Source organism: Lynx canadensis, chromosome D3, assembly GCF_007474595.2.
Source record: "Lynx canadensis isolate LIC74 chromosome D3, mLynCan4.pri.v2, whole genome shotgun sequence".
Taxonomy (NCBI): domain Eukaryota; kingdom Metazoa; phylum Chordata; class Mammalia; order Carnivora; family Felidae; genus Lynx; species Lynx canadensis.
In genome coordinates this window covers 84,275,147-84,288,030 of record NC_044314.2, presented here as the reverse complement: position 1 = coordinate 84,288,030, position 12,884 = coordinate 84,275,147, and the positions used below count along the sequence as shown (strand labels likewise).

At 42.1% G+C, this 12,884-nt stretch overlaps 1 protein-coding gene across 1 annotated transcript; it reads left to right on the top strand.

Annotated features, from left to right (window-relative positions):
* The first annotated feature begins 5,513 nt into the window (after positions 1–5,513).
* LOC116738395 (disintegrin and metalloproteinase domain-containing protein 1a-like) lies at positions 5,514–8,367 on the top strand. Its single transcript, XM_032595349.1, has 2 exons — positions 5,514–7,862; positions 8,335–8,367. Exons 1-2 carry the CDS (start codon positions 5,514–5,516, stop codon positions 8,365–8,367), a joined length of 2,382 nt encoding a protein of 793 aa, XP_032451240.1.
* Positions 8,368–12,884: the final 4,517 nt, after the last annotated feature.

The following is a 12,884-nucleotide window of genomic DNA, read 5'->3' as shown; positions in this document are numbered from 1 at the left end:
ACGGAGAGTTACCCATTGGTATCCGGGAGCAGAGCAGTTTGGATGGATGGGTGGGAATGAAATCTCATTCTACTGGAGTCAAGATGTAAAGGATGAGTCAAACAAACATCCGTGGAAGTGTTCAATGTCATCAGTATTCAGAGAAATACAGATTAGATAGCCACAAAGAGATATCACCACACACCCAAGATTGACTATATAAAACTGAAAACTCCAAGTATTGCCGCGGAACAGTGGAAACGCTCATAAACTGCTTCAGAAATGTACACAGCCGTGCCGCTTTTAAATAGCACTTTTTATTGTCTAGTTACATTCATTGTCTCAAGTACCCTGTAACTTAGCTATTTTACTCCTAGGCAAATACCCTAGAACTTGCTGCTTATTTGCATCATGTTACTGGACAAAAATGGTCATAGAAGCACTCTTCATAGTATTCCCAAAGAAAAGAACCCTGTGTTCACAGATAATACAGTGAATGTGTGACTGATCCACACAGAGAAATGCAAGTGTAGAACAACGTGGAAAGGAATGAGCTATGGCGGCACCCAAAAAGAGTAAGTGTAAACTCAAATACCATGTGGAGCAAAAGAGGCCGGCCACACTGCATTCCTATGAATTCACAGGAAGTTAAGAGGTAAAACGGGAAGATTTCCAAAAGGTTAAAGCAGGGTCCCCCCCAAGTCCCCTCCTCCATAAAGGTAGTCACAACACAGGCAAAAACAGTCAAAATCAATTTTTCGCCAGTATGAAAATTAATCCAAGACAGAACCATGTGAAGCCGGTTTGTTCAAAAACAGAAACAGTAAAGCAGCCGAATCTTGGTTAGAGCAGTGAACTCTGTGAAGTTTTAATTGCCCTAGTCCCATATCCCCCTTCTCCCTCAGGTCCCCACTAGCCTTGAAAAACCACATCCTATCAACAGCAGTAGCTGTGAAAACAGGCGGCCTAGCACCCAGTGTAAGGGGCAGAACAGTTTGGAGCTTCTTCAAAGGCCCCATGGCCATAGAACTGTTACTAACTTACACATCTGGCACTTCCCCAGAAAATCCCCATTCACAGGACCTGTCTTGCTATCAACTCTTAGAAGAAAACAGAAGGCAAAAGTTTCGCGGCACTGGATTTGGCAAAGATTTCCCCAACTAATGACACCAAAGGCACAGAAAACAACAACAAAAAAAGACAAAATGGACTTCAAGAAAATTTTTAGATCTTGTGCATCAAAAAACACTATTAACACAGTAAAAAGGCTACTCACAGAATGGAAGGAAATATTTGCAAGTCAAGTATCTGAGAAGGGATTAACATCCAGAATATACAGAGAAGCTCCTAAAACTCAACAACTACAAAATCAACAACCTGATTCAAAGAATGGGCCAAGGACTTGAAAAGACATGTCTGCAAAGAAGATCCACCAATGGCCTACATCGCCAATCATTAGGGAAATGCAAATCAAAAGTCCACTGAGTTACCACCTCATACCCATGAGGATGGCTACTGTCAAAAAACCCAGAAAAGAGCAAGTGCTGGAGAGGATGTGGAGCAAATTGGAACCCACGTGTGCTATCGGTGACAACGTAAAATGATACAGCCACTGCGGAACACAGTGTCGCGGTTCCTCAAAAGATCGGAAATAGAATTGCTGTACGATCCGGCAATTCCACTTCTGGGCATATACCCAAAAGAGCTGAAAGCAGGGTCTGGAAGAGATATTTGTATGCCATGTGCTTAGCAGCACTATTCACAGTGGCTAAAACACGGAAGCAACTTAAGTGTCCACCGACGGGCGACGAACGGATAAGCAAAATGTGGTATACACATATACAATGTAACACCCTTAGAAAGAAAAAATATTTCTACTCACCATTAGAAAGAAAAAATATTCTGACGCATGCTACAACACAGATGGACCTTGGGGACATTACGCTAAGTGCAATAAGCCAGTCCCCCAAAGACAAATACTGTTATGATTCCACTCACAGGAATTACTCAGAGTAGTCACAATCACAGACACAGAAAGTAGAATGGTGGTTGCGAGGGGATGGAGGCAAGGAGACCCTGGGGATGTACAGTTTATTGACTATGGAGTTTCAGTCAAAAGACGAAAAGAGTCCCGGAGATCGATAGTGGTGGCGGCAGCACAACATTATGGATGCATTTAAAACCAGTGAAGTGTGTCCTTAAAACCGGTAAAATTCATGTTCTGTGTGTTTTAATGCATTAGGAAAAAAAGAAGAAGAAAAATGAAATAGCCGTCCGCTCGGAGAGAAACACAGCACTGAGGAAGTGAAAAGACAGCCCATGGGATGGGAGAGAATACTTGCAGATCATCTACGTGATAGGGACTAATGCCCAGACAATATTAAGAACTCTCACAAGTCAAGGAGAAAGACACCCAATTTTAAAAGGGCATGGGATGTGAAGAGACATTTCTCCAAAGAAGAAATAAATGACCAATAAGAATACGAAGGGGGTTGTGCAATATTACTAATTATCAGAAAAGTGCAAATCAAAACTACAACGAGATACCAGTTTACATCCACTAGGATGGCTAAAATCAAAAGGACAGGCAGGAATGAATGTCAGAGGATGTGGAGAAACTGGAATCCTCACTTACTGCTGCCAGGAATGTAAAATTGTGTAGCTGCTTCAGAAAACAGTTGGGCCATTCCTCAAAAGGCTAAACACAGACTTAACATATGACCGAGCACTTCCACTCCCAAGAACCTACCCAAGGCAAATGAAAACATTTGTCCATGCAAAAACTTGTACTCAAATGACCATAGCAGCAGGATTATTCACAATAGCCAAAAAGTGGACACAATCAAAATGGTCATCGACTGATGGGTCAAAAAATAAAATGCAGTATACTCACTTACTCAAAAAGCATGCGTTATTTGGCCAAAACGCAATGAGGTACGGACACATATTACAACATGGCTCATCCTTGACAAGATACGAGGTGAAACAAGGGAGTCACAGAAAACCACACGGGTAGAAAGTCCATTGCTATGAAATGCCCAGAACAGACAGTCATAGAGCTGGAAAGTACACTAGTGGTGGCCAGGGGCTCAGGGGAAGGGAGAGTGGGGAAGGACTGATAATGAATACGAGAGCTTTCCTTGGAGGGTGAGGAAAATGTTCCAAACTTGACTGTGGTGATGCCTGAATAATTTTCCGAACATACTACAAACCACTGAATTGTACTCTTTAAACTATGTGAGTTGTAGCTCAATAAAGGTGTCACTAAAAGACAAGTAAACTAAAATCACACAATTCTGGGATGCCTATTTAGGAAGCAAAACAATTTTTTAAGAAGTGAGAAAGGAGTTACCAAAAGAGAGAGGATCATGGTTCTCTCTGGAGCAGGAGGGTTTGTGATTGGCAATGAATGGTAAATGGGCGACTTCTGTGGAGCTAAAACTGTTGATTACTTCAGTGGAGTTGTACACACACAGCTATTTCTCTCCCTGAGTGAAATATATGTAACATCAACCATCTTAACTGTTTTTCAGTGTACAGTTTGGTGGCATTAAATACATTCACACTGTTGGACAACTGTCACCACCACCCATTTACAGAACTTTTCATCATCCCAAGCTGCAGCTCTGCACCCATTAAACAAGAACTCCCCCATTACTCTTTTCCCCAGCTCCCGGTCACCTCTATTCTACTTTCTGTCTCTTGAACTTGACTCTTTGAGGAACCTCATATAAATGTAATCATAACATAGTTGTCCTTTTGTATCTGGCTCAGCTGTTCTCTTTTTAGTAACTCGCAGTAAAATACATTCATGTTTCATGCACGTGTAGTGTTTGTGCTGTAATTCAAAGGAAAACATTTCAGAAAAGAAAACTAGTGATGCAAGTTGGAACAGAATGTTTACACACCCTTTCAAAAAAGTTTCCTTGTGAAACAGAGAAGAGAACCTGGATGTGACTGGGCAGTGATATGAACTGAGAAGGATGGTTTCATAAAAGTGAGATATTACAGCACATAATGAGATAGGATACAATGGACAAACAGATGTTTAAGGTGTAAAAGAGAGAAGGGACCACTGGAAAAGTGAAGCCCATGAGAAACAGAATGCGAAGGTGACTCTAGATACAAACAGAGGGATAGGCCTCAGAGTGGAGCATGGACAATTTATCCACTACAGTAGGAGGAAAATCTAGGTACAGGTGGGCTCGCCTGGCTTCTACATGTGGAAGTTCCCTTTCGATTGCTTCCATTTTCTCAGTGAAATGTGAGGCAAGAAGAAATTAGGGTGACCTGACCGGTGAAATGTAGGAAGACGTACACATTGAGATCACAAATGTGCCATTAGTCAGCATGGTTGTGAGTTTTCCTGAAGACACTTTCAGCCATTCAGGGCAGGTGTTCAGCAAGTACAAACGAATAACATGCAACAGATGAGACATCAATCACAGCACCCATACCTGGGAGTCATTTATTCACTCAGTAAATAATTCTTGTTCATCTACTCTTGGACAAGCACTCTTCTAGACCTGACGGTATAAAGGTGAACAAACAGAAGTGGTCACTGGACATGTAGAGGCCACATTCTAACACAGGGGAGACTTTTAGGATACCTAGTTCACAGCGGGCATAACCTTAGCATCATGCCATATGTCAGGGCCATCCTGAGAAGGGTGTGGGCCTGGACTCACCCACTGACATGCCCATGATACTCACACTCGCACATAAGAGGAGGCTGCTCTGTTGGCCTCTCCCATACACACTTTTGGACAGTGTCATAAACAGAACTTGAGGAACCGAGCTTTGAAGATGTTAAAACATAGGCGTATTGACTCGTGCCCCATGGGTCGCCAGCCCACTTGGGTCTATCCTGCGGCACAGGCCCACCACCCCATTTGCCTCAGCGAACAGACTGGCCTGGGAGATGTGCATGTCACTATAATGCCTCACTGAGGGATAAAGGACACTCTGAGTTATGATGTCCATGTGTCACAGAGCAAGAGGTTTAGAAGAGGGGAAGTGAGCAACAGAGGGTACCCACCAAAGATGTCTAAGCCCCCTGGTCTGGAACACTTGGAGTTAGTCAAGCAACGGACAACAGGAGGGGCGGGGGCGGGGGCGGGGCGTTCCGTGTGGCACAGTTGAAGGAGGCATGCAGGTTTTGTTTCCACTCCCAAGGGGTGGTCTTGCGTTTTAGAGCTCACAGCCCTTCGTGATTACATCACTCCACGGTGTCAAAAGGACCGTAGCCACAGAGCACCGAAGCTGATGCTGTGGAAGGAAGTCACAGAGAAAGGACACTATCTGAAGGATTACAGAGAGATCAGAGAGACTGGAAAGGACTCTGGAAAGGACTCAGCCAGAGGCTGTGCCTCTCAGAAGTAGGCAGCAGCCAGCCACCCTTCCTACAGCCAGCATAGATCTGGAGCTAATGCCTTGACTCCATAATGCCAGACTCCCATGTGAGGGTCGGCGTGTCAGGGAGGGCTGCTGCTAATGGACACAGGCCGCACACCATCAACCGATTCACAATGGCCATGCCAGTGGCAGCCTCTGTGAGACACTCTGCCTCCTCCTTGTCTTCTCTACAGAAATACCAAGTGGTTACACATGAGGCTGGCAGAGCGCTTCCGACTCGGGCTCCCCAAATGAAGGGCTCGAGGTGGGCACTAGTGGTGCCGGGACCTCCGTGTGTCAGGTTGGGGATCATGTTAGTGTTGGCGCTGATTTTCCTGCCAACCTTGTACTGTGACCTGGGATCTGTATATTACTCTTCTTATGAAACAGTCATCCCCAAGAGCCTGACAGTCAAGGGAAGGGAAGACCCAGTGGAAAAGGCATCCTATATGCTCTTAATGCAGGGCCAGAAATGGATGATTCACCTGAAGGCGAAGAGAGACTGTTTTGTGAAGAACTTTCCAGTCTTCAGCTACCACGGTGGCGTCCTGGGGCAAGAAATGCCTTTCATCTCACATGACTGTCACTATGAAGGCTACATAGAAGGAGTCCCGGGTTCTTTTGTTTCTCTCAACACCTGTTCAGGCCTCAGGGGCATCCTGATTAAGGAGGGGAAACCCTATGGCATTAAGCCCAAGGACACTTCGAAACGCTCTGAACATGTGTTGTACACGATGGCACACCAAGCTCGAGTCTCCTGTGGGGTCACTTCCAAAGGCAGCCAAGTGGCGCCTGCCAGCCGGCAGCAGGGGAGCAGGAAGCCTCACAGTCCACAGGCACCGTCCTCCTTTTGGTCACACACCAAGTACGTGGAGATGTTTGTCGTGGTCAACAACCAGCGGTTCCAAATGTGGGGCAGTGACGTCAGTGAGACAGTCCAGAGGGTCATGGACATCACCGCTCTGGCCAACAGCTTCACCAGGGGGATAAACGCAGAGGTGGTGCTGGCTGGAATGGAGATTTGGACCGAGGGGGACCTCATAGAAGTCGCGGCGGACTTGCAAGTTACACTCGGGAATTTCAACAGCTGGAGACAGGAGAAGCTCTCCCGTCGTGTGAAGCACGATGTTGCCCACATGATCGTCGGACATCGTCCTGAAGGAGACGTGGGACAGGCATTTCTCAGTGGTGCCTGTTCAAGTGGCTTTGCGGCAGCCGTTGAGTCCTTCCATCATGAAGACGTCCTCCTGTTTGCAGCGCTCATGGCCCATGAGCTTGGGCACAACTTGGGCATTCGGCACGACCACTCGGCCTGCGCTTGTAGAGATAAACGCTTGTGCCTCATGCGTGAAAATATCACCAAAGAAGGTGGCTTCAGCAACTGCAGCTCTGATTACTTCTACCAGTTCCTCCGGGAACACAAAGGGGGCTGCCTATTTAACAAGCCTCGGCCCCAACATCGCCTGCGTAGGAATGCAGAGTGTGGAAATGGTGTGTTGGAGGACAATGAGGAGTGTGACTGCGGACCTGACTGTGGTAATAACCGGTGCTGTGACCAAACATGTAGGCTGAAGGAAAATGCAAAGTGTAGTCCTGGACCCTGCTGTAATGAAACATGTGGATTTGCAGAAAAGGGATTCATATGTCGTCCTGTTCTTGGAGAGTGTGACCTTCCTGAATATTGTGATGGTACGACTGCAATATGCCCCCACGACACATACAAGCAAGATGGTACAACTTGTGAAAGAGTTCACTATTGTGTTCAGGGTGTGTGCAGGACCCCGGATATTCAATGTCTACATGTTTTTGGGTACCCTGCAAGGTCTGCCCCAGAAGACTGTTACATTTCCATGAACACCAAAGGAGACCGATTTGGAAACTGTGGCTTTCCCACATCACCTAGGTCAGAATACATTAAATGTGAGGATGAAAACATATATTGTGGGAAAATCATATGTACAAATATTAAACATGTACCAGAAATTAAACCTAATCAAACAATGATTCAGGTCCCTCATAAAGATGATTTCTGCTGGAGCATGGATGTCTATGACATTACTGATATCCCTGATAACGGATATGTGCACATTGGCACTCTTTGTGCCCCAGAGAAAATCTGTATGAATCGCTCCTGCACTGATCATGCTGTGCTCAACTACGACTGTGAACCGAAAGAAATGTGTAATGGGAGAGGAGTTTGCAACAATTTAAAGCACTGCCATTGTGAGGCTGGCTATGCACCCCCTGACTGCAAAACTGCAGGAAATGGGGGTAGTGTGGACAGTGGCTCTCCTAGTGCACCACACCCAGGTGAAACTCAAAACACTACCACTGTTCACAAAGATAAAGAAAATTTCTCAGACTATTTGCTCATATTACTCCTGATACTTTTGGGCACAGTATTGATAATTGTTTGTGTCATCATCCTTTGTAAATGTACAAAAGAAGCTCATCCAGAACCCACAGAAAAGGGTCCAGAAAAGGCTGTGGTAAAGGCCCCAGAGCCTGAAATACCTGCTGCAGAAGAGGCAGCTGAAGAGCCTCCATTAGAAGAGAAAGAGAAAGAGGAAGAGGAAGAGGAAGAGGAAGAAGAGGAGGAAGAGGAGGAAGAGGAAGAGGAGGAAGAGGAAGAGGAGGAGTCAGAGCCATAAGAGGGAGGAAGAAGTCAAATATATCAAACATCTCAAGCACTGAGTGGGAATGAAAGGCTCAGGGATGTACAGGTGAAGTGGGAATTGATAGCTCCAGTGGCTCTAACTAGAATTATTCAGTCCATGAAAATATACTAATGTAGGAGCAGGGATTCATCTGCTTTTATTATTCATTTTAGTAACTGAGGTTTTATTTATTTAATATAGTAAATGTTTTACTACTTCTTACTTTTCCACGTTTCATTTGAACTCTTCATATGCATCTATAGACATCGTTGTCTGCCTTGGGCCATTTTTTTCCATTCACCAGGAACTTTTTTCGGACACGTCATCTTTCATGTAAGCCGTTTGACATACATTACCACATGTACCTGCATTTATTATTTTCACTTGTTTTTTCATTGCAATACCACTACATATTATGAGGACAGTTTTTAATGTGAGCAATTTGCCCTATAAATGTGCATTCAGAAAACGAGGAGTGTTTAAATCCAAAAATAAATAAAACTTTATTCAGATTATACATCTCTTCAGATTCCACTTGGCATAGTTATTGAGTCTACTTTGTTCTGGGACTCTGTGGGATGTACTATACCTGGTAAACCAGAAGACCCTGATTGTCAAGGGGCAAGTGTTGAAGTCATGTACCTTATCAAATCTGGCAGATGTTTAATATGACATATGTATATACAATTTATTACTTCCTGGTATTTCCAAGACCTTCCTATAGCCATCCTCACTCTTTATCGAAAAGGTTTCATTTCTTTTTCTTTTAGAGAAGGTTTCATAGCATTTCCTCTGTACTAATCTTCATGGGATGAATTTCAGATCTCCAAATATCTCATGTCTGATGAACATCATGTAGACTTAGCAAACTCTATTTATACTAATTTTATAATAGTATACAGGCCCCTACCACAGTGCTAAGTATATGTACAAAACTAAAATTTTGTCTATTTTTAAAATTTATTGAAACTAATAACTTGTTGACTGACATCTGAAGCAATCTCTCCAATTACAGGTAATGGAGCTTAGAGGTGGTAGATATTACTTGGTGAAGACAGCACAAAGCAAGTGTAATATTAATGCTATTCATTCTGTGCTAGGAACTGTATTAAATACTTTGCATTCATTGTCTCAACTTAATCCTCCCAACTTCCCTATGAAACCTCCATCTTGTTCATGAGGAAGCAAAGAAAATTTGCTCTAGATCTGGTTAAGTAGTAGAACCTGTATCTTTCCTCAGGTATGACTCAGTCTCCATTTTCCATTTCTTCATGAGCTTTTTCCTGTGGTAAAAAGTGATGGGGAAGACACTCAATAGGTATATGCCCCTAATTGACCTCTATTATGAATTCCAAAATTGCGTAATCATTATTGATGAAAATGTCTTTTCTCCTATTACATCCTGACATCATGGAATGGTCATCTTTTTTAGTGTTGATTGTAGATGCTTAATAAATGTTTATCCAGTGAATAATTAAATGGTGCTAACCATAAAATATAGGGCCAGATTCATTCCCTGGGCAGAAGGTCTTTTGCTACTCCTTAACACAAGTGAAATCTAGACGTAATATCGACTGCTAAACATTTATAAATTGTCAAGTAATCAAAAGTTTATAAAATCTCAAATTCCAGCAAATGAAGTTTGAGCCAGATTATGATAGTCTATGGTAGGGCAGGTGGCCAGTTTTAATGTGGGCAGGAGAAAGCAGATGTAACTTGGGCTATGAAATCTCCGTGTTCCAAGGGTCCGAGTTTCTTGTAAAGCTCAGGTGACAATTCCGCATTGTGTGTACTCTAGAAAGCACACCTTTTCACCTGACTCCCCTCCCCATCTGAGGGATTCTGACGAATACTTCTAACACTATCCAATAATCTGTGTCAGTAGTCAACAGACAGCTGCTTTCCTAAAACTTCTGATGGTGACCCGCTTCTATATTTTGCCCATCTTTCCTGGTCAACTATTGTCCTTTCTGTGCTGCCTTAGGCGAGCGGAGACCCAGGCCCTTCCCTTAGTTCCTCAAAGCACAGCTCCATCCAGGCTCTACATTTTTATCTACATTTGTGGTTGAGGAGAACAAAGAGAAATTATAATATGGAAAAGAAAAACATTTGGATGCTGCAGATATGTATTAATGTTTCTAAGAGTCCAGGGGTCATGCCCAACTGGTGACCTGGATAGGCCATCTCTCTCCTTTTTGACCTGACCTAATATCCTTTATGGTTCCTGTAGGAGTGCTTGTGATAATATCCTCATTACTTGGAATCAGATTCCACCACATTCTCTGGCGCCCAGTGAGAAGGGGAAAAATTTTTTTTTTTAATGACAACTGAAAACCTAGATCACGTCATCATAACCTCACATGAACACACAACAGAGACAAAGCATGAAATTAGTTTGACAAAAATTTAGTTTTATATGTTCAAACTTCACTTCTTAAGCTGATTTTTTATTTTTATTGATATATAATTGACATAACATTAGTTTCAGGTGTACAACACAGTAATTTGTATTTGGATATATTTCGAAATGATTATCACGATAAGCTAACATACATCACCACACATAATTTTTTTTCTTATGAGAACCTATAAGTTCTACTTTCTTAGCAACTTTCAAATATATAACACAGTATTAGTTGTCATACTGTATATTATATCCCCAGGACTTATTTATTCTATGATTGAAAAGTCTGTATCTCTTGACTGCCTTCACCCATTTCACCAATCCCTTCATCCCCTGCCTCTGGAAACTTTTCATTTGTTCTTTGTATCTATGAGGTATTTCTGGTTTTTGTTTGTTTTTAGATTCCACATGTATTTGAGAATATATGATATTGGTCTTTCTCTATGGACTTATTTCAAATTCTGTCAAGGTCCATCCATGTTGTTACACATGGCAAATTTCTTTTTCTTGTTGAATGAATATATATATATATATATATATATATATATATATATACACCTATATATAAAATACTCCTTTATATATAGTAGATAAACATACATATATATTTTCACATTTTCTTTATCCATTCATCCACTGATAACACTTAGGTAGCTTCCATGTCTTGGCTATTGTCAATAATGCTGCAGTGAACATGAAGGTACAGGTATCTTTTCAAGTTAGTGTTTTGTTTCCTTTGGATAGCCAATAGTGGAATTACTAAATCATATAGTAGTTCTATTTTTAACTTTTTTGAGAAAACGCCAGTGTTTTCCATAGTGGATGCACCAATTTACATTCCCACCAATAGCGCACAAGGGGTCCCTTTTGTCCACATCCTCACCAACACTTGTTAGTTCATGCATTTTTGATAATAACCATTCTAACAGGTGTAGGTTGATATCTCAGTGTAGCTTTGATTTGCATTTCCCTGATGATGAGTGATACTGAGCTCCTTTTCATGAACCTGTTGGCCATCTGTATGGCCTTTAAAAAAATTTTAACGTTTATTCACTTTTGAAAGAGGGAGAAAGAACATGAGCGGGAGAGTGGCAGAGAAAAGGAGACAGACACAGAATCCAAAGCAGGCCCCAGGCTCCAAGCTGTCAGCACAGGCTGGAAGCAGGGCTCTAAATCAAGAGCCAGGAGACCATGACCTGAGCCAAAGCCGGATGCTTAACCGACTGACCCACCCAGGTGCTCCTATGTTTTTATATATATAAACATATATATATATATATATATATATATATATATATATATATAAATATATATAAATACATATACAAATATACATACATATATAGAGAGAGTGTGTGTGCATGTGCACCTGCATGCACACGAGCAGGGGAGGGGCAGAGAGAATGGGAGAGAGAATTCAAAGCAGGCACCACACAGTCAGCACAGAGCCCCAATTCCACAAACATGGAGATCATGACCTGAGCAAAATCAAGAGTCAGACGCTTAACCAACTAAGTCACCCAGATGTCCCCTGGTAGGTCTTCTTTGGAAAAATGTCTATTCAGATCCTCTTCCCATTTTTTGATTGGGTTGTTTTACTGCTTTTTAGTCGTATGAGTTCTTTACATGTTTTGGATATTAACTCCTTATTAAATACATGATTTGCAAGTATTTTCTCCCATTCAGTAGTTGATGATTTCATTCTGTTGATGATTTCCTTTGCTATGGAAACTTTCAGTTTGATGTAGTTTCAGTTGTTTATTTTTGCTTTTGTTGCCTTTGCTTTTGGTGTCAGATCCAAAAAAGCACTACCAAGACCAATGTCAAGAAGCTTATTGCCTATGTTTTCTTCTAGTTGTATGGTTTCAGGTCTTATGTTCAAATCTTTAATCAATTTTAAGTTAATTTTTGTGTATGGGTATGATAGTGGTCCAGCTTCATTCTTTTGCATGTGGCTGTACAGTTGTCCCAACATCATTTAAGAGACTGTCCTTTCCCCATTGCCTATTTGTGGCTTTACTGTCCTAAATTAATTGCCTATATGTGTGAGTTTATCTGGGCTTTCTATTCTGTTCCATTGACCTATGTGTCTGTTTTTATGCCAATGCCATACTGTTTTGATTACTAAGCTTTTGTAATATAGTTTGAAATCAGAAAGTGTGATGCTTCCAACTTTGTTCTTCTTTCTTAAGATTGTTTTGGTTACTTTTGTGGTTCCACACAAATTTTAGGGTATTTATTCTATTTCTACATAAAAATACTGTGAAATTTTTGTAGGAACTGAACTGAATCTGTAGATTTCTTTGGATAGTATGGGCATTTTAACAATATTAATTCTTGGGGTGCCTGGGTGGCTCAGTCAGTTAAGCATCCAACTTTGGCTCAGGTCATGATCTCGCGGTTTGTGGGTTCAGTCCCGCGTCGGGCTCTGTGCTGACAGCTCGGAGCCT

Bases quoted from the DNA above. Each gene is read 5' to 3' on its own strand.
- LOC116738395 (XM_032595349.1), top strand. From the start codon at position 5,514: ATGCCAGTGGCAGCCTCTGTGAGACACTCTGCCTCCTCCTTGTCTTCT. The intron at 7,863-8,334 runs GTAAAGGCCCCA...TCCATTCACCAG, and splicing joins AGGGTCCAGAAAAGGCTGTG to GAACTTTTTTCGGACACGTC.